Source organism: Dipteris shenzhenensis, chromosome 5, assembly GCF_047967505.1.
Source record: "Dipteris shenzhenensis isolate YYH24624 ecotype China chromosome 5, Dip_SZ_1.0, whole genome shotgun sequence".
Classification (NCBI taxonomy): domain Eukaryota; kingdom Viridiplantae; phylum Streptophyta; class Polypodiopsida; order Gleicheniales; family Dipteridaceae; genus Dipteris; species Dipteris shenzhenensis.
Window position 1 is genome coordinate 46,521,988 of NC_141600.1, and position 22,483 is coordinate 46,544,470.

At 46.5% G+C, this 22,483-nt stretch overlaps 1 protein-coding gene across 1 annotated transcript in view; it reads left to right on the plus strand.

Annotated features, from left to right (window-relative positions):
- The window catches only part of LOC147902094 (midasin-like protein), a 193,926-nt gene that overhangs the window by 94,027 nt on the left and 77,416 nt on the right, over positions 1 to 22,483 (plus strand). The window contains exons 42-49 of the mRNA XM_087374676.1: positions 2,360 to 2,504; positions 2,601 to 2,690; positions 2,797 to 2,950; positions 3,045 to 3,199; positions 3,298 to 3,411; positions 3,507 to 3,677; positions 3,760 to 3,942; positions 4,062 to 4,247. Coding sequence (XP_087230802.1) covers positions 2,360 to 2,504; positions 2,601 to 2,690; positions 2,797 to 2,950; positions 3,045 to 3,199; positions 3,298 to 3,411; positions 3,507 to 3,677; positions 3,760 to 3,942; positions 4,062 to 4,247 — 1,198 coding nt within the window. The remainder of the gene's footprint in view (positions 1 to 2,359; positions 2,505 to 2,600; positions 2,691 to 2,796; positions 2,951 to 3,044; positions 3,200 to 3,297; positions 3,412 to 3,506; positions 3,678 to 3,759; positions 3,943 to 4,061; positions 4,248 to 22,483) is intronic.

Here is a 22,483-nt window from a genome sequence, read left to right on the forward strand (position 1 = left end):
TAGAGGGGTCCCTATGAAATTTTTGCAGTTGGATCCAAGAGAGTGGGAGTGGATTGATGCAAGACACGAAGAGAAGAGTCTCCCCTTCTTTTGTAATACTGTAAGTAAGGCCAAAAAGTTTCAGATTAATTCTAGAGGCTGGAGGCCCTCCAAAGCCCCTCATTGGAAGTTCTTTCCGGGCAGGTTCTGCCGGGAGGGATATTTTTCTCAGCGAATAGAAGGGCTCTCCCTTCTTCTTAGAGCCTATAGCAAGACTGAGGTGGTACTTTCAGCCTCCTTTCTGGTTTCTTTCCAGTTTGTACTGAGTTTTTTGTTGGCCCATTTTGGGTGCCTTCTTTATTCATGCCATGCATGATGTATCTCTGCGCTGAGCTTGCTCTTGTGGGTTTTTATCATACCTAATAAAAGTCTCTTCCATGCAAAAAAAAAAAGATCTGAATATTATCTATCACTTTCCTCGTCCAAGCGCTGACTTTCCAAGCTATAGGCAAATTATTTACTAAAATTTCCTAAAGCAAAACTTATACTTAGCTTTTCTAAACTTAGGTGTAGGTTTTTCTAAGGCTAGGTCCCCCCCTCCTTCTCTTTTACAAAGATTATTTAAAAATTGTACCTTTTCCACTGTAGTGAAGTTGGCAAATCACGGTCATACTTTTTGGTGCAAGACAAGGATGCGATTACAATCATCAATCTTAGCTTTAAATATCATGCCACATTTGAGCAACCAAGAGCGATCCAATATCCTATCAATAGAGATCCAATATCTTGCCAAATCAATGCAACCAGGTTAAATCACAAGGTAGACATTGTTGCAATTCACGAGCCCTTTGGATGATTGACATTTCCAGCGATCTCTTGAATGCTATCCAAAATTCACTTATATTGGCAATAGGTGAAATTGGGGGTGTGATGTGCTAACATACAACAGCCCTAGTTCTGAGACACAAGAACATTTTAAGTGCACCTTGTGGCACTATCTGCTCAGAGGGCCAACCGTTGCACCAACTATACAATCACACACAAGTTTCGACGTACATCCTGCCGCACAACTTGCAAAACATTGCTTTAGATTCTGCCATATAGTCTTGCAAGGTGTTTGCTAGATTCCTTAGTCATTTCCGTTTGGATCCGCAACTCAGTTATGACATAAGACTTCCCTTTGCAAGCAGCGTCCGAATACTACAACATTTGAGAGAGAGATGTTGTTTTCGAATAGCCCTGCGAGACTGCAAGCTTCTACTGCTCCGTTTCCCACGTTTGATGTTGTTATAGAAAGTATAGCTCAACCTAATCATATGCATATTTGAGAATTTTTCTTGTTGCCCGAATGTCGTTTAATGGAGACTGCCCACTAGTGCTTCGAGGGTGTAACAAAGAATGGTCTAGGATACATTTGTTGCATGTACGGTTCGCCTTTGTCTATCGTGCATACACTTTGCCTTCGTTTGTCATGTGTGCACTTCGTCTTCAGTTGTCGTGTGTACACAAGATCGTGGCAGTCCAGGATCATTTCCCTCCTTTGATACCAAATGTAACTCTTCAATGTATTTTCAAGTCTGCAATGATGCACATTTGACACAGCATTGGCCCTCCAATGGGGAAGAGCGCCCTCCTGAGAGATTTTCTTTGTACGTTGACCTACAAAGAAGTTGACTGTCAATGTATTTTCATGTCTGCAATGATGCACATTTGGCACAGCATTGGCCCTCCAATGGGGAAGAGCGCCCTCCTGAGAGAACTTCTTTGTACGTTGACCTACATGCAAGTTACGGATAAAGCTATGTGGAGAGAAGAATGCACTCACACAGATAAAGAGAGATACCCCTTTTGTCTTTATTAATAAAATTTGGCCCATATTATATTGTCTATTGGTACCATCTGTACCACTCAGTCCCAACATGATCTTAGGGTTCCATCCAAAACTCCACATCGAGATCTAAACCTCAACATAAGGCCACACAATAATTATAATGCTAATAATGCAATTCATCACATAGCCATGGCAATACTAATCAATTGTACACAATTGTGGCACCATAATTGGTGAACTAGTAATATAACTATATCTGTAGCTGTCATTGATCATAATAGTGAAGGGGAGACTAGAAGCAAATTGTGATTTGGTCTATCTTTGGGTTTCTTCATGGGGCTGGATGGAACTGTTTCAAGTATTGAGGTAACAAACGAGTAATCAAAAGAGGAGGTCAGATGGAATGCCTAGATCAATTGAGAAAAAATCGTCTCACAATGCTATGAAGTAATGATGAAAGTTCGAATCTGGCGATTTTCCAAAATTTCACCCTTTGTATATTATATAGTACTCGCATGCGCAATCATAGTGATAATAAGCTGGTTGCAGAAGCGAAGCAGTTCCAGTCAGTGAGTATTATGGCCGAATCATGCAGCTTAGACTGGCAGCGAAGGTGTTGTGGAGCAGCTTAAAAAGAAGAAATGATGACTTATTTGTGTCGGATTTTCAGCGAGCCAGTTCTGTTATCTGTCAGGTATCATTCCCTCCTATGTTCTGAGTAAGGTTCTTTATCTAATTGTCTTTTGTCGTTTCACTGTTGTGAGTTGTACTGTCTTTTGTGGCTATGCAGATAATCTTTTCTTTTGCAAAGTCCTTTAAGAAGGACGTGTTGGCAGAGATTAAATTATTACTATTGGCATTACATCGGAAAATCTTGCAGGTAAGTTGTAACACCCGCGTATGATATCATGCATTTCTCGACCTTTTTGTAACAAGCCACATGCTTGAAATGATAATTATGTATTTTTTGAATGGGATGATAGCAGGGTGATTCCGGAGATGTTAGGGAATTTATGGAAAAACTTAAACATTTGCTAGGAACAGCTACCCATCCAAGATTTCTTGCCTTGGTGGATCATTACATCGTGCCTTGTTTGGATATGCTGTACTTGAATAGGTGTCCCAGTGTTGATTCAACAGGTGAAATATTATCATGTTTTCTGCTGATGGCTTTAATTTGGTTACTGTACAGCTGTCTTGTAAGGGATAATATTTGACGCTTTGTTATGTACAGATTTGCTTTCCCGCCATGGAAAATTATGGCTTCTCTTGGGAAACATACACCTAAGATTAGTGTTACCAAGCAAAGCTCAGGATCCTTTAGCAAAATATGCCTACCAACATGCATTCTTGTCTGACGAGCTTTCAGAGTCAAGGCTTGAACTGCAGGTATTGAGTTGAAATGTAGACATGAATATTATAATTTCAGTTGGTTTGTCAATGTGAGAGCATGAGTGGGTTTACTTTTCTGTTATTTTGTCTTGTAGGTGAGACAAGAGAGTGATTTCGTTGTACGAGGGGGTGTGGACGGAGCAAACAATTCAAAGCTATCTTGCAAAATAAAAGATCTGGAGAAGGATGCTGCTGATGTGTTTTCAAAGGTGACGATGATGTATTTGCTACTGCTTAGCTTGCTGTGTCCGTGTGTGTCTCTTGATGTACACATTGCTAATTGTGCTTAAATTCTTACTTGTAGCTTGTGTATCGTCCTCAGCCTGCAAAATTTCTAACCTTCTATAGAGAAGTTGAAGGCTTCATAGGATCACTGGATAGTTCTTATGGTATATCTGCATGGGCTGAAACTTTGGGAGGAGTATCGAGAAAAGCCAATGTACACCAAACTATCCAGGAAGTTTTGCAATGGCAGGTAAACCTTATGTGTGCATACCTTTTCTTCTGAACTTGGATTATGTCTTTAATGCTCAGGTTTTAATAAAATTTTCTTGCAGGAGATTGCCATGCAGTTTATCTCCCGAATTTCTATCGATTACCAAGATTATCAGGACCTTGCACAACCTGTCCAGCTCTCAGTCTTTGAGTTGAAGTATGGCTTGTCATTACTATTCTGTGCATGGCTACGGAACAATTTCCTGTTGGAAGAAGGTTTCCAGGATCATGGGAACACATTCTCTGTAAGTTCAACTTCGAAGCTAGAGCCAACTGATCAGTCATAAATATGGCTTGCTATTTTGATTGGTCCAAACACTGAATTTTTATTGATCTCCTCATTTTGTTCCCATTTTATGTACAGGATCTACTCTGTGATCTTGTGGAGTTTCCTAGCAAGGTGAAATTGCAAGGTTTCAACATAAATAATAGGATACAGAATGGCTTTTTGGGAAGTCCTTTACCTGCCTTACAGCTGCTCGAGAGTGAATTTGTCAATTCATTGAAGGGGATGCTCGACGGACAAGTTTCTGAAACAAAGGATAAAGAGGTACATTTTATAAAAGTTCTCTCTTGTTCGTGAAGGGTAAACTGAGAACACAGCCTAAAGTACTTGTTGATATGGAGGTAACATTTAGAGGCTCCTTCCGTTTTCATCAAGCTTTTAACTTTGGAAGATAGCCTATCCTTCGGGCATATTTGAATGATGCCAAGTCCATAGTGAGATGGCTTCATGCTAGCCCGATATGATGACCCTGGACCTTCAGCTCAGGTGTGACTCACAGAATTTTGGCTCTACGATCCAGCAGGAGCAGCTTGCCCCCCGTACTAGACGTTCCCGCGAGGAGGTGTGGAGGCACATTCCAGCCCTTGTTCAGCCCAGCATGCAGACGACGGTGATGGCACCGTTCACTACTGTCGAGATGCAGGAGGCCTTGATGGCCATCGATGGGCAGAAATGCCCTGGCGAGGATGGGCTCTCTCGCGCTTTCTTCACCTCTTTCTGGGATCAGATCCATCAGCCCCTCCTAGCAGCCCTCCAGAGGATTTTCAGCAGTGGACATATGCCAGAGAGCCTCATTTCGGGATTGATTTGCCTCATCCCGAAGGGAGGAGACCGACAGGAGATCCGTCAGTGGCGCCCGATCACTCTCCTCACCACTGCCTACAAAATCCTTGCCAAGATGATCAGCGCCAGAGTTCGGCCACTACTTCCTGAGCTCATTCATGACACTCAGACAGGCTTTGTCCAGGATCTCATGGATAATGTCTTCACCTTCTCAGAGGCGATGGAGTGGGCTCAGCACAGCGGGTCGCACTTAGCCATCCTACTTCTCGACTTTGAGAAGGCCTACGATCAAGTGGACTGGTCCTTCCTGGAGGGTACTTTGGAGAGACTGGGATTCCCAGTAGGATGGATTCAGGGTATCTCAACGTTATACAGGACAGCTTCCAGCAGGGTCATCATCGGCGGCAGGATGGGAGAGCGATTTCGATTCGAGAGATCAGTGCGTCAGGGTTGCCCCCTCGCTCCTTACCTGTTTCTCTTCTTCGCCGAGGCGATGACATACTACCTTCGGGCGAGGTCGACCGAGATCCGGGGTGTTCGCCTTCCCATCAGGGAGGACACGGAGCTCATGGACTCGGAGTATGCAGATGACACAGCGCTGTACGTTCAGGATGATGAGATTGTGCTAGAGAGGGTGAGGCTGGCCTTAGAGGCCTTCTGCTCGGCAGCCGGTGCGAAAATCAACTGGAACAAATCTGTTGGTTTTCTCACAAACCCTGGGGCATGCTCACAGTGGGGGAGGTTTTTGGGTTTCAGATGGATCCCGCGGGGGCAGACAGCTAGATATCTCGGCTTTCAGGTCGGCCTGGACATCACGCCAGCTCAGCAGTTTCTTCCGGTGCTAGATTCCATTTGACGGAAGCTGGCTTTCTGGAGCACTGCTAAGCTCTCTCTTGCAGGTCGTGCTCTTGTAGTCAACCAGGTTCTCCTGGCCACGGCTTGATATGTGGCCTCTTGTTGGTGCTTCTCGAGATCCAGCGTGGCACGGCTCAGGAGGATGGTCCGGAACTTCCTGTGGTCTGGGGGGGATGGTCTCAGAGATACCAGAGCCAGGGTAGCTTAGCAGACAGTCATTCTTCCGCAGGCTGAGGGTGTTTTGGGGGTCATTGATCCTGAGCTTCAGAGTCAGGCCCTGCTGGGCAAGTTAGTTATCCGCGGTTTGACCCCGGGGGGGCAAACGTGGAAGATGTTACTTCAGCAGGGGATCAGTTCTTGCGTCCTGCGCCGAGGTGGAGAGTGGGTACCGTTCCTCAGGTGGATCTTCACCTCTGCACCGCTTACTCACCCCCGCTCCCCGCTCATTCGTAGCCTTCTCACGGTTTGGAGGCGACTCCGTCTCAGTCTCCTCTAGTCCCCTCCTAGCAGTCAGGAGGAGATCGACCGCCAGTCGCTCATCTGGAACGATCAGGTCAGAGATACCTTGGGCCTTCAGCTGGGGGAGAGGTCACATATCCTGTGGGACGGTTGGATGCGGGGGCCAGCCCGGTCCCTTCGAGTTTGGAGGGACACTTACAGACACTTGGAGACCGTTGCTCTAGCAGCCGCAGTCGGAGGTGTCCGTGGAGCTCAGGCGAGACGCATAGAGATAGACGGAGCGATTCCTGCCGGTTGGTTGGCTCCACCCGAGATTTAGATTCTCATGCCTGGTGATGACCGTTGGCTTGGACAGTTCACCCCCCCGTGGCATCCCACTGGTGGTTGCAGGCCGGATGGACGACATCTCTGTTTCCTTCTTCGCGGTTTTGGGGGACGGTCGACTAAGGAGAGAGGGTGTGCTCATCGACCCTCTTCTCTCGTGGCAGAGGGTTCGGGTCGTAGGCCTCGTGGGGAAGGTTTGGCGGATCGCGATCCTAGTATAGAGGAGGATCAACTGCAGTTATGGCGACTCTGGCTTTGGGAGGGGCGGGCCTTGTCAGAGCTTGATTGGGACCCAGGTGAGTGGAGATGGCTAGAGGTTGTGGCAGGCCAGGAGCCGACCCCTTTCTTCGCTTACAACACGACATTGGACAGGAGAGTTCTCGGGAGGATGCAGAGCCGCCCGCCCACCCAGCGGCCCAGTTGGTATGCTCAGGGTATCTCCAGGCTATTTTTGCAGGCCTTCTGGAAGGCCTTGTGAGAGAGCTGGCGGCCGCGGAAGATTTCGTACTTCCTTTGGCTACTCGCCCACAAGGGTGCGGCAGATTGGTCAGGACGGACTTTGTCAGATTTGTCATGAGAACGAGGAGTCACCAAAACACTGCCTATGGAGCTGCACTCGCGCCCAGGAAGTGTGGAGGTGGACCTTCGGGATCCTTACTCGCGCAGCACCGGAGCTAGGTTTGATCACCTGGGGCGCGTTCTGCTGGTGCATCACCACACCTGGCTATCATCAGTTGTTCGAGGCAGGCCCGTAGGACCACATGTTCCTTATCACACAGGGGACTTGGGGGCCGCTTGAGGGCATCCCGTCGCACGTGGCAGAGGCGGACACAGGATCTCAGGAGAGGCAACCAGTCTGGGAGATTATTAGCAGCATTGCTGGATGGCACATTTGGACCTCGCGCTGCGCGCAGATCCTCAGTGGTACCTCTCTTTCGACTGCCCAGGTTATGGCCGACATCTGGAGTGAGATTATACACACTCAGTGGCCAGTGGGACCAGATACAGGGAGATTCTCGGGCTGGCGGGGAGAAGTGGAGACGTTTCCTCCGAGATTGGGATACGCAGGGCCTCTTCTTCGAGCATACTTCTCAGGGCCTTCAGTGGCGCTATTCACCACCTCTCTGGTTGTTTATTCACACCCGCTTGATCCCTTCGTGAGAGAGAGCTTTTTGTTTCCATTTAGGGCTGCGACCGATTTGTGAACACAGCCCGTCAGCTGCAAAACTGACCTCATGTATCTTGTTTTTTCGAAGTAATATAATCAGCACTGTTTTTTTGGCCAAAAAAAAGAGCGACACGAAGTCAAGCCTGTGGCTTCAAGTACAAAAATGAGTAGCTAGTACTAATTCTAGGACTACATCTACGACTAATCTCAGTCATCCACATCCTCGCTCCCTTCTTTGTGCCTTCTTCATCGCCTTCTTCCTCCTCAGTATCCTCGCCTTCTTCGTTGTGCCCGGTCACCCTCTCTGTCCTGTAGTGGTATGAACATTCCCTGCTGCTCTCTGATCTGTCGCAGAAGCGTCTCCCTGTGTTTACGTATCTCCATCATATTAAGCTCGATACAGACATGGTCATGGAAGTCATTGTCTGAAAGATGGCATCAACCTGAAGAGGTGTCATGGCAAACTCTGTCAGTACTATCTCATGTGCAACTGAGGGCTTACATTGGATCATTTTGGATTCCATCGTCATCTGTAGCCGCTCGAAGCTCCTCCAGTCTGTCCTCGGAAGATCACACTTCCAGAAAGGTGTTGCATACATGACAGTCGGTCGCACCAGCGTGTCAAAATGCCAGCCCTTCGTCGGTGGATCATGGAAGTGCGCCTGGACACAATGTGGTAGTAGTCTAGCCAAAGCACTGTGAGCCGTGCTTGGGCTTCATGTTTCATCGTGAAGATGGGTCCGGTGAAGATTGCTCCCAAATATGTGTACGACTGCACTATCTCCACTGGCTTACCACGATAGGTGAAACTAAGTCAGCGAGTCACTGCTCGTGAGGTGTTGAAGATCGTAACCTTAGTTTTTCCCAAGGTTGATTGTCAGATCTCTCTCTCTCTCTGCAAAATACCTGATCATGTGGGATCGTGGAATGATGTCGAAGGCCTTTCAAAGTTCTACGAAGTGTGTGTAGACTCTCTGATGCCTGAACCTTGCCTCCTTAATGATAGCCCTCGAGAGAGTCTATTAAATGCTTTTGAATTTATGCTTGGCATACTCATTTGGTGGAAGGCATTTTTGAGCTCCCTTTTGGTGCTGATTTTGCTTGTGTTGAGGCTTAGATTTGTCAGGAGGCTTGGGGTAACCCTGTAGGACATCTGCTTTAGGGAGGGCACAGGGCGGCTCCCAAGGGGTGGGGGAGAGAGAGAGAGAGAGAGAGAGGGGTGGGGGGGGGGGGGGGAGAGAGAGAGAGACTTTATTAAAGTCTCTGAAAGATCGATGGGTCTATGAGACTGTGAGAAACTTGATACAATCAAGCTGAAGGGTGAACGAGGATCAACACCCATACTAAATGCTAAATGCTACCTAGTCATAAGAATGTCAGTACTACATATGAGAGTGCTCTCAACGGAAGCAAGAACGAAAGAGGGAGAGAGAGAGAGAGAGACAGAGAGCCACAAGTGTTGGTGGGTGCAGAACCACCCTAATCTTCTTTTTCATTCATTTATATATGTGTTTCAGTATTGTACATAACCGGGGTGAAGGCACAGTGACCTTTAATCCCCACAACCTCCCACTTAAAGGACAATGTGTTTTTAAGGGAGAACAACCAGTGGGCATACTATCCAATGCCCATCAATACACGACAATACTCAAACCACTGACTAGGTAGACTCTTCGTCAGCATATCTGCAGGGTTATCATCTGTATGAACCTTGACAAGCTCTATGCGCTTGTCCTCAAGTACCTCCCTGATGAAATGGTACTTGACCTCAATGTGTTTGGTCTTTGCATGAAAGACCGGATTCCGTGCTAGCTGAATAGCACTCATGGAATCACTATGCAATGTCGGTACACCTGTATGAATCCCCAAATCTCCCACTAGCCGATCAAGCCATATAGCCTCCTTGCAACCCTTTGTGGCTGCAACATACTCAGCCTCTGTGGTAGACAAAGCAATGCACTTCTGTGCGCGAGACATCCACGACACTGCACCACCTGCAAAGGTGAACACATAACCAGAAGTGGATCTCCTACTATCCACATGCCCTGCATAGTCTGAATTTGTGTACCCAAGTACATGCACGTCTCCTTTACCAAAGCAAATGCACATCTCCTTGGTACCCGTCATGTACCTCATGATGCACTTAACTGCCTCCCAATGCCTCTTTCTTGGATTAGCCATATACCGGCTAACAACTCCCACTGCAAATGCAATGTTTGGTCTAGTAGCTATCATAGCATACATAAGACTCCCAACTGCTGATGCATAAGGAACCTTGGCCATCATGGCCCTTTCCTCATCTGATTTGGGACTATCTGTATGACTCAGTTTAACATATGGAGGCAATGGAGTACTCACTGCCTTCCCCCCCTCCATATTGAAACGCTGCAATACTTTTGTAACATACTCTTTTTGTGAAAGCCAAAGGAGTTTCCTACTCCGATCACGCGTGATGCGCATACCAAGAATATGACCTGCAAATCCCAAATCCTTCATATCAAAGGCCTCATGCAACTTGGCCTTTAATGCATCTAGCTCATAAGTATTCTCGCTAGCCAATAGCATATCATCCACATATAGTGCCTAGATTATCAGGCTATTATCCTTAGCCCTTTTAGTGTAGAGGCAGTGATCAATTTCACTCCTTCTAAAACCCTGGGACCGAATGAAAGCATCAAACGTCTGATACCATTCTCTAGGCGCTTGCTTAAGACCATAGAGACTCTTCTTTAGCTTGCAAACTAAAATGCTCTTTGCCCTTTTCTTCAAAGCCTTCCGGCTGCACCATGTAAATTTCCTCATGCAAATCCCCATGCAAGAAAGCTGTCTTGACATCCATTTGCATAAGCTCCATATCCTCTGATGCCACTAGACCAAACATGCATCTAAGTGTGGTCATCTTCACAACTGGAGAGAATATCTCATCAAAGTCCACACCCTTCTCTTGCTTGAATCCTTTAGCAACCAAACGGGCCTTGTACCTAGGCACATCATCACCTGTGACCTTCATTTTGTAGACCCATTTACATGGCAATGCTTTCTTTCCATGTGGCAAAGAAACCAAGTCCCAAGTCTTATTCTTCATAAGTGAACTCATCTCTGATTGCATAGCATACTTCCACTTGCGTTGATCCTCACGCATCATAGCCTCTCTGTAGCAAGAAGGCTCCCCGCAATCAGTAAGCATCACATAGTCTACCCCTGGAACAAACCTATCAGGTGGTCTAGACACTCTAGATGATCTTCTCAAGGGCATTTCAGCTTGCTGTCCCACCTGCATATCAGCCACATTTGGCTCATCATTTCCACCAATAGATGATCCATCATCTACCCTTGATTGTATACCTGTGGGAGTACTTAGTGGCACCATTTCTTGCACATTTGGTGCATGGACAGTTTGCTGTCTATCAAAATATGCAGGTCGATTCACATCCTGGAAAGTGATTCTCCTCATTTCCACATCCCTCATGGGTGCCTTATGCATCTGCTTCTCATTGAAGACCACATCATGGCTGCGTATGATCTTCTTTGCTTCTGGATCCTAGAGACGATAGCCCATCTCTCCACTTTCACCATAACCTAGAAAGATGCATTTCCTAGACTTAGGATCTAGCTTCTTTTGAAGCTCTTTTGGCACATGTGCATATGCCTCACACCCAAATATACGCAAATGAGAGTAAGAGGGCTTCTTGCCACTCCATGCCTCTTCAGGAATACCACCATCCAAACTCTTACTAGGTGATCTATTGATCACATGCACTGCAGTCTTCATTGCCTCAGCCCAAAAACCACGAGAAAGACTTGCATTGGAAAGCATGCATTGCAACCTTTCTTGAATGGTACGGTTCGTCTTTTCTGCAACTGGATTTTGCTCTGAGTACGAGGAGATGTGAGCTCCCTCTTAATCCCACGTGTATATAACAGAAATGCTGAAAGTCATGAGAGAGATACTCTCCACCATTGTCAGTCCGTAGGCATTTAAGCGTTCTACCTGACTGATTCTCAACCAAGGCAAGCCATTTCTGAAATACTTGGAACACATCACTCTTCCGAGCTATAGCATAAGCCCACACTTTCCTAGTTGCATCATCAATGAATGTCACATAGTATTCAGCCCCGCCTAATGACCGTGTAGGCATGGGACCACATACGTCTGAATGCACCAAATCAAGCATTTCAAACTCTTTCTTTCCCCTTCTTTTATGGGCTGATTTAGTCTGCTTCCCATAGAGACAATGCTCACAAAATTCAAAATCAGAGAAACTCAAATGCGGTACATAACCCAAACGGCATAAGAGTTTCATTCCATTCTGGCTCATGTGCCCCAACCTGCAATGCCACAAAGAAGTGCTTGGCTGGTCGGTTATTGCAACAACATGATCAAATACCCCTGATACATGTAAGGGATACAAAGTCCCACACTTGGCACCCCTGGCCAAAAGCATAGAGCCCTTTTGAATTTTCCAACTCTGAAAGCCAAAAGTGCTATGAAAACCAGCATCATCTAGCTGACCCACTGAAATAAGACTCTTGGTCAACTTAGGCACATGTCTCCCATGTTTCAAAATAAATGCAGACCCATTTGCAAAAGAAAATTTTATGTCACCTACTCCCACTATGTCACATGCATAGTCATTTCCAAGATGCACACAACCTGTCTTTCCACTGTCATAAGTGGAGAACCATTCCCTATGGGGAGTAACATGGAATGAAGCACGAGAATCCAAAATCCAATCGTGGGAATATGCATCATCTGAAGTGGTAAGCAACTCTGCAGATAAACTAGACATGAAAAGAACATCATTGTCACTATCATGTGTGACTGCATTGATCTCCTCGATCTTCACTTTTTCTTTGTCCTCCCTTGGACTCTCTTCCTTTTGATTTGCACCCCAATTTGCATTCTTTTTCTTATCCTTTTGCTCTCTTTTCAGCTTGTAACAATCCTTTTTCATATGGCCCTTCTTGCCACAATGGTAACACTCAATGTTCCGTGCTCTGGATTTGCTACGAGACTTACCTCTTTCTTGGGACTTTCCCTTGAACTGTGATCTGTCCCTTTGCACATTTAAGGCTGCATCCTGCTTGTTGCCATCCATAGACTTCCGTCTAATCTCCTCGGCTAACAAGCTACCCACAACATCATCAAATTTCAGTACTCCACCAGGTGCAGAGTTACTGACCGCTGTACGAAAGGTATCCCATGAGGATGGCAATGAACATAAGAGAAATATTGCCTTAGTCTCCGCATCAAAATTCATCTTCTGAGCCTGAAGCTGGCTGAAAATAATATTGAATTCATTCAAGTGAGAAGCAATGGAGACCCCTTCCTTCATCTGTAGCTCAAACAACCTCTTCATGAGGTAAACTTTATTAGAGGCAGTTTCCTTCTCATAAGTGGCACAGTTTCTTCCACAAATCTTCCGTAGTCTGCTCATTTATTACTACTGTGAAATAAACTGACTCTGCAAGATGAAGTCTAATAGTAGACTTTGCTAATGCATCCAACTCATTCCAATCATCCTCAGACATATTTGCAGGCTTAGCTTCAATCCCTGCCAAGGGTTTAATTTGCTTCTTTTGAATAAGCACATCCCTTATTTGTTCTTTCCACAAAGAAAAGTTTGTCCCATCAAACTTTTTAATGTTGAAAAACTCCTTTTCAGACATGGAAGAGGACGCCATGATGCAAATGAAACAAAATCCCAAATGCTAGTGCTTGCAAGAGAGAATCACACCAAATACCAGGTGCACCCAAATGTGTATGCCACAATAGAGTGAAATATCACCAAAACTCAAAGCTCAAAGCCTCAAAAGATGCATCTAACTCATGCGCATATACTATGCATCCATATGAGCAAATCTGACCCAAAAGAAAATGATGATAAGTGCCAAATGACTCAAGCATAAACACCGTCCACTGGCATATGCATCAATAATATCTCATCCAAGAGAGCATAGCACTATCAGTGCATCATCTATAATGTGTCAAAGCTGTCCCTCAGCATAAAATAGCATCCATGTGCAAAGCGTCCATAAAAAATAGCATCCCACAAGGCAATTTGGGCCTATCAGCGCATCCAATAAGGACCGCAATGCATCCAAATGGCCTATAAATCATCCACTGCAACCCAATGCATACCACGAATGAGCGCACAATGCTCAAACTGCAACCAGAGTGATCTGCATAAGGTATGCTCAGGAAATCATGGTCCCACGGTAATGACCGTTACTGAAAATAGAACCTGAGATGCCTCAAACATGGGCGCCATTGCATAATCGAACTCAGCAAGAAAATCTGCAAATATCTCTCTTCTGCCAGAACTCCAAAATCCCAACCGATGAGTGAGAAATGGGAGTCAACACTTATCCAGTGCCATGTGGCATAAATCTAAGGTTTCAAAATCTTAGAATGAAAAATGCATAACAGAGAGACGAAATCGAATACACAGAGATCTATAACTCTGAAAATCCTTCACCGAATCGTGCAAGAACTGACAGGTAGGGGTTTTTGGGCATCCGGAACGCAATGGGATAGACAGTTTTGGAAACCGTGGTCTCAATCACTGGGTCCAACACACGGGCTGAAAAACGTTTTTGGAAACAGAGCTGTTTGTAAACTCCACCGGAGTGCGAATGATGAGCAACATAGAAGTTTTAGGACCTCTTGAGTCCACCGGAACTGACAGATCTGCAAATGGTTGCTTCAAACTTGAGTTCCAACACCTGGGCAAAAAACGCAGAAACTGACACAGAGAGCCAGAAATCCAACGAAATGATCCTGGATTCAAGAATGAAGGTGTTTTCAAGCTGTTGAAGTGAAGTAGACACCAAAAGCAAGCAATAGTTGCCTCTATAAGTCAATACGGAGTCTCTGTCATCGAACGGAACAGGGAAAAGCTCAAAAAACGACTTTTTCTTTGAAAGCTCTTAACAGGCTCTCAAAACCACTTCGAAAAGGCAAAGTGACTTTTCCAAAGGTTCCTCCAAGGTCTCTGCACACTTGGATGCAAGTAAAGTCGCCCACAAAGCTTCCCACAGAGCTTCTCCTTCCTCCCACGGAGCTACTGAGCTTCAAGCATTCACGCACGCTCAGCTAGATCACCCGAAAGCAAGAACGGAAGAGAGAGAGAGAGAGAGACAGAGAGCCACAAGTGTTGGTGGGTGCAGAATCACCCTAATCTTCTTTTTCATTCATTTATATATGTGTTTGAGTATTGTACATAACCGGGGTGAAGGCACAGTGACCTTTAACCCCCACAACATAGTCATAGCACCTCCACCACCACCACCACCACCACCACCACCACCACCACCACCACCACCACCACCACCACCACCGTCATCATTATCATCATCATCATATGTCAACAAACTCCAGTACTAGAGTATTTTAAATCAGCATCTATCATGGTCTTCTCACTCATGACATTAATCGATGCACCTCCATCAATGCACACATTAGAAATCACTTGACCATCAATGATCACATCAACCACAGGTACATCATCACCAACATCTATATCTACCTTTTGAACAACAGGAATGGCACTTTTCTTCTTTTTCTTCTTTGACACTCTTGTGCTTGCTAATTTTCCCCATTCCTTCCAGAGTTTTGGAGACAAAGCAAGTAATTGACCAAAGGTGATATGAGCTTCCTTTTCTTTAAGGTCGGACAACAAGTCATAGCTTCCAATTCCTTGTCCTAAAGGAAAGTCTGACTAGCTAATTCTCCTTCTAGATGCCTTCTGAAGGGATTTCCAGAGCCTCTGCCAAAAAATTTTCTGCAAGTCTGCAGAAATCTGAAAATTCTCCCAATGAGGAGCTCTAGTGGGGCCTCCAACCCTTGCAGCTGAGCTGGAATTTCCTAGCATTACCGACTGTGTAACGAAAGAAGGGGATGCCCTTCTCTTGGTGCCCTTCATCTATCCACTCCCATTTCTCAGGGTCCCACTGCAAAAACTTAATTGGGACACCTCCATAGAGCCACAGCCTCCATGAGCCCAGGGCGATAAGTAGCGGGTCAGGATCCAAGTACCACTGTGAAAGAGAGCCATGCTTCATGAAGCCCACTATCCTGACTGGCTGAAATGGTACCTCCAACAAAATACTGTCTGTGGATCTGGACAGCCTGCCCCCCGAAGAAACATCAAAGACTAGGGCATCCTCATGTGTGTTATGTAAAGCAATCACTTGCAAAGGAGTTCCCAAACTGGAAAATGCCCCCATCTAGGTGGAACAAGTAATAGGCATGTCATCTGTGTCTACCCAATCCAAGGGCAAGGCTGCATCAATCTGATGGACTCTCCCTGCACTCCCTTTGAGATTATGAACCATCTAGGCCTGTTGGTCTGCAGGAAGCCTCCTGAAGGCTTTCCATGCTCCCACAGTAGATGCAGGGCCCCTCTCCCATCTGGGCCACTGCATGTAAAGAGAAGCTCCAAGTGGTCTCATCCAAAATACTGTCGTTCCACATGATAGGCTGCCTTTCAATCTGTTCACGGGTGGAGGGGGGAATCTTGCGAAGAGTACTCCTGAAGCTGGCCCATGCTTTCAGCATAGCAATCATAAGAGGGGAAGAAGGAGATTTGAGGTGGGCTGTGGTGAAAACCCATCTGGTACTGTGTGTCAAATCCTCTCCTGAAGTGGGCGTGCGAGACTGTATGCATCTGATAAAGAAATCCTTCCAAGGCTCTTGCCCTGGCATTAGTCCTTACCTTGCAGAGTAAGGCTCTGCACTATAGATCTGGGTCGATGATATTCAAACCCCCTCCTCTTGTAGGAAGAATCAAGGTCTCCCAAGCCACCTTGGTTGTAACATCAGTTGTGCCATCTAGACCACTCCATAAAAAGTTTCGTACGGGCCTCTTAAGCTGAGTGATACAATCCCTAGAGTGGCACCAACAAGAGCATACAAACCATGCTGTGGCTAGAAGAACTTGGTTAACCACCACCACTCTGGATGCCAAGTCAAGTTTGGTTGAGCTCCAGAAAAGGAGCTTTCTTCTGATGCTCTCCAACACCGGAGCAAACTGTTGTGAAGGAGAGATGCCCACTTCAACCTGGCAGCCCAGATATCTGACGAGGACACCCCTTTGTACCCAGGTGGAGCCAATATCATTACCCCAATCCGGGGTGTCATCATTGCAAATCAAAAAACCATTGGATTTATGCCAATTATTGTGTGCACCTGCAACCGTGCAAAATAAGTCCAAGGCTGTCTGGAAGGGAGTGTGTGTCCTGGAGGAGGCATCCAAAAAAACAGCCGTGTCATCTGCCAGCTCACTATCCAGGAGCTCTTCTTCCCGACGGAGAGGAAGCCTCAGCCCATTAATATCAGCTTGAGATCTAAGGTAGATACTCATAGCTTCTGCCACAAACAGAAAAAGAAAGGGGGGCAAGAGGACAACCCTAGCGGACTGATCAAGAGATCTGAAACCTGTCCCCTCTTACCCCCCCAATAAGCACATGGCTATGGGCTGATTTGTAGAGAGAGGATACTCCTCTAATCCATGCATCTGAAAAACCAAAGCAGGATAGAGCATCCTCTAAAAACTCCCAGTCTACTCTGTCGTAAGCTTTCTCAAAGTCCAAGAGTAGAATGGCCAACCTTTGGCGGCTCTGCATGGCTCATTCTGAGGCCTCCCAAAATGAGAAAATATTATCGAAAATACTTCTGCCATGCACAAACCTTGTCTGCGTGTCATGAATCAAATTTGGAAGAAAAACCTGTAGCCGCAGACCGATCGCTTTCGCCAGAATCTTGTAAAAAGTGCCCAATAGAGTGATGGGTCTCCATTGTGACACTAGATTCCTATTACCCCCCTTTGGGATGAGATGAATGAGACCATCTATAAGTGAGTCAGGCATCTCACCAGAGTCCCACACGCCCTACAGGGATGATGTAATGTGATCACCAATCTGCTCCCAAAAAGTAATAAAAAAGGAAAAGGGGTAAGTCCATCCAAACCTTGGCACTTGCCAGTGCAGTCCTGAATTCTGCATTGGTGAAAAGTGCATCAAGAGAGACATACAGCTCATCCTTAACCAATACAGGGATACATTGCCAATTAACATCTCTGGCATCATCTATGGCCTGTGTGCCCGGATCTGCAGTAAGAAGGGATGCTAAAAATTCTGAAGCTACACGCATGACAGCATTCGGATCTGACTGTAATACCCTGTCTGAGTCAACAAGCTGCGAGACACTATCTCTACTATGTCTGGGCCCATGAGTAGAGAAAAAGTGTTTGTTGACCCTGTCACCCATTTGAATCCAAAAGGGTTCCCGTGCATAAAAGGCGAAAGCTTTTTATGCAGAGGAGAGCCTCATGGAGGATTTTTTATAGATTTGGGTTTCTCACATACAGGGTGGAGTTGTCCGCCCATCTCAGGTAGCTGCAGCCATATCCGGATTTAGTGACTATTATCATACAGTCACTGATTCCAGGAGACGTGAGATTGGTATACGCCAGCAGTTATCGTCCCTTCAGAGGGAAGAGCAGAAGAGGCCCAAAGATGCTGGGATTTAGGAGGGCCTTGTTGCAGCAAGGGCTCATATGCAGACATTGTTGGATCAGAGAGCAGAGTATGAATCGTGACACTGACAGAGTGTCCTCTCTAATGAGGCTCAACAATCTGCAATACCATTGGAAAATGATCTGAGGTGGAAACCCCAGTAGAAATGCATACAGATCCGCCTCTGTCAAGTGCCCAATCGTCTGCATAAAATCTGTTAATACCTGCATGGATGGGTGTGTGTATTCTCCTGTTCGACCAAGAGTATAGGAGTGACTGTGGCATAACATGAAAGGCATCATCAAACCAAGTGTCCCTGCCACTGTACTGAAAGAGAAAGGCATCCCAGACTGCCCTCTCCAACGAATGAATTCCACCCTCTCTGCCTCCCTTTTTGTCTGATGGCAACTCAACCATGTTGAAATCGCCGCCAATGATCTTAGAGGGGCCGAAGAGCGTAACTCCTTCCAAAAGGAGACCCGCTCCCCTTTGTTGTTGGGAGCATAAAGATTGAGAAGACCAATCTTACGCCCTCCAATCAAAATAATGATCCATTGAGCTCTAGAGGGGGAGATAATACCATGACCAGCAACCAAGGGGAGAATAGAAGGAGAGACTGAAATGCAAGTACCTTCCCTTGTGCCCATAGCAGGCGACCAGAAGATATGTCCTGAAAGCAGTTTGCCAGACTTAGAGCAATCATTGGCATCCAACTTATGTTCCTGGATAAAAAGGATATCAATAGCACCTCCACACCTGGATGAAGCTGATTCCGGATCAGCTGCCTATGGCGACAGTGTGGAACTCTGCCTAGACCCTGTATGTTTCAGCTGACTATCCTGATCGACAGGAGGATGCTTTATGGAAAGGCTTACCCGACCTAGTAGAGGAGTTCCTCTGGGCCGAAACACTAATGCTGAGGACAGGAAACTCAACAGGTGAAAGGATTCCCATACTTGCTGAGGGGGAGGCCCTATCAACAGGAATCCCAATGACCGGGACCCTAAGGTGGAGGGCACAAACTTCTCATCCATGAAAGTCACCGAATCTGCCAGTGCCAAAAAAGAGTTCATGAGAAGCAAGTCTGGCCGAGGAGTGCGAAGAAGATACAGTCCCCATATGATCTAACCCGGTGTAGATATGTGATTGTCTGAAAGGCTGCATCTAGCTGGAGTGGAGAAGTACCAAACTCGGCCTGAATGATATGATGTGGTACAGTTGGTTTCCCTCGAATCATTCGTGAGAGCATAAGGATCTGCAGGCGCTCCAGCCGTGTCCACTCTATATATGACATGTTAGGTCCCCAACAAGGGCTGCCATACATACCTGCTGGTCGGATCAAGGAGTCGAAGAGAAGAGCCTTGCTCCAAGGGTCCTGGAATTGGGAGTGGAAGCACTGTCTCTCTAGCTGAGCTAGTGAGGCGTATCCCCTGCTCAGTCTGGCCTGCATGGCTGGTCTCATCGTGAAGACCGGGCCGGAGAAGATGACCCCCAAGTCAATGTATGAGGATACGATCTGAACTGGTGACCCACCGAAAGTGAACTGCTTCCGGTGCATGTTTGCTCGAGAGGTGCTAAAGATCATGACCTTGGTCTTGCCAAGGTTGACCTCCAAATCATATGGGATAAACAAAAAGCCTGCAGTGCATCCAGTGCATCCAGGTGTCGCTAGAGCCCCTTGGGTGTGGACGACAAGAGTGCCATGTCATCTGCATAAAGAAGAATCTTGATGATGATCCCGGCAAGTTAGCAACCGGTCCCTTCGGAAGCTCCCATGAAAGTCTCCAGTTCGTCGATGTAGAGGCCAAATAGGGTTGGTGATAAGGGACAACCCTGTTTTTTAAAAAAAAAAATAAAAAGAGACTTCTATTAAGTAAGAAAGAAACTCGCTAGAGCAAGCTCTGTGCGGAAATACACCATGGTAAGCATGTAATAAAAAACATCTCAGAGGAATGACGTAGAAAGAAACCAAGGCTGAGGTTGAAAATGCCATCTCAACCCTGTAGAAGTCTCAGCAAAGAAGGGAGAGTCTCTCCAATCTCTGAGAAAAGTAACTCTCTTGGAGGAGGCTGCTCGAGATGATTCCTGCATGGTCGCCCAAATGGCCATCAGAGTGTGTATCGTATCTGTCCAAGTACTGGTGAAGATCTGAGAAGGGTGAACCTGAGAACCCTCCAAAGCCTTAGTGCATCTGGCTCTCCAAATGTGCCATGTTGCAATGCTAGCTAGGATCTCCCATGGAGAGTCGACCGAGGAGTGAGCAGCCTTGAAAAGAGTGGCCGGAACATCCTCTAGAGAGCACGACTCCATAAGGTGTCGTTGGATGTGAAGAGCCCAAGAGGAATCAAGTCTCTCAAAAAATACATGGGGCCCTGAAAGAGTAAACCAAGCCACTGATCCCCAGGTCATATAGAAAGGTAGGCGAACAAAAGTGCTGAAAAGTCTTGCAATCTCCTTCCATATGATTCTCGCCTGTCTGCAATCCCAAAGGCAGTGTTGTATTGTCTCCAAAGCAGAAAGGCAGCGAGGGCAAGAAGGGTCAGCTCCGAACCTGGATCTCCAATGGTTTACTGCTATCCCACCATGAATAGAAAGCCAAAAGAAGAGAGTGATTTTTCTATTCCGGTGGGATTTCCAGAGTCTGCCAAAAATATTTCTGCAAGTCAGCAGGAATGTGAAAGTTCTCTCAATGATGAGCTCTGGTGGGCCTCCAACCCCTACAGCTGAGCTGGAATTTCTTGGCATTACTGATCGTGTAATGAAAGAAGGGGATGCCCTTCTCTCGGTGCCCTTCATCTATCCATTCCCATTCCCTAGGGTCCCACTGCAGAAACTTAATTGGGACACCTCCATAGAGCCATAGCCTCCATGAGCCAAGGGCGAGGAGAAGCGGTTCAGGATCCAAGTACCACTGTGAAAGAGAGCCATGCTCCATGAAGCCCACTATCCTGACTGGCTGAAACGGTACCTCCAACAAGATATCGTCTATTGATCTGGACAGCCTGCCTCCGGAAGAAACATAAAAACTAAGGCATCCTCATGTGTGTCAAGAAAAGCAATCACCTGTAAAGGAATTCCCAATCTGGAAAATGCCCCCATCTAGGTGGAGCAAGTAATAGGCATGTCATCTGTGTCCACCCAATCCAAGGGCAAGGCTGCATCAATCTGTTGGACTCTCGCTGCACTACCTCTGAGATTAAGAACCATCTGGGCCTGTCGGTCTGCAGGAAGCTTCCTGAAGGCTTTCCATGCTCCCAGTGTAGATGCAGGGCCCCTCTCCCATCTTGGCCATTGCATGTAAGGAGAGGCTCCAAGTGGTCTGCCAAGCTCATCCAAAATCCTGTCATTCCACATGATAGGCTGCCTTTCAATCTCTTCACGGGTGGATGGGGGAATCTTGCGAAGAGTATTCCTGAAGCTGGCCCATGCTTTCAGGATAGCAACCATAAGAGGGGAAGAGGGAGACCTGAGGTGGGCTGTGGTGAAAACCCATCTAGTACTGTGTGTCCAATCCTCTCCTGAAGTGGGTGTGCGAGACTGTATGCATCTTCCTTCCAAGGCTCTTGCCCTGGCACCTCTCACAACGAACTTGCAGAGTAAAGCTCTGCACTGTAGATTTGGGTCGATGATATTCAAACCCCCTTCTCCTGTAGGAAGAATCAAGGTCTCCCAAGCCACCCTGGTTGTAAGTCCATCTAACCTGGGCACTTGCCCTTGTGAAGGGCAAGTAATGTAGTCTTGAATTCTGCAGTGGTGAAAGGTGCATGCAGAGAAACATACATCTCATCCTTCACCAATACAGGGATACACTGCCAAATAACCTCTCTGGCATCATCAATGGCCTGTGTGCCTGGATTTGCAGTAAGAAGGGATGCAAACAAATCTGAAGCTACATGCATGACAGCATCAGGATCTGACTGTAACACCCCGTCTGAGTACACAAGCTGCGAAACACTATCTCTACTATGTCTGGGCCCATGAGTAGAGAAAAAGTGTTTATTGACCCTGCCACCCATATGAATCCAAAAGGATTCCCGTGCATGAAAGGCATATTCTGCTCTCTGATCCAACAATGTCTGCAAATGAGTTCTTGCTGTAGCAAGGCGCTCCTGAATCCAAGCATCTGTGGGTCTCTTTTGCTCTTCCTCTGAAGGGACGCTAACTGTTGGCGTATACCAATCTCACATCTTCTAGAATCAGCGACTGTATGATAATAGTCACTAATTCCGGATAAGGCTGCAGCTACCTGAGATGGGTGGACAGCTCCACCCTGTATGTGAGAAACCCAAATCTGTAAAATATCCTCCGTGAGGCTCTCCTCTGCATAAAAAGCATCCGGAATCCTGACACTGGTAGAGCGTCCTCTCCGATGAGGTGCAAGAATCTGCAACAC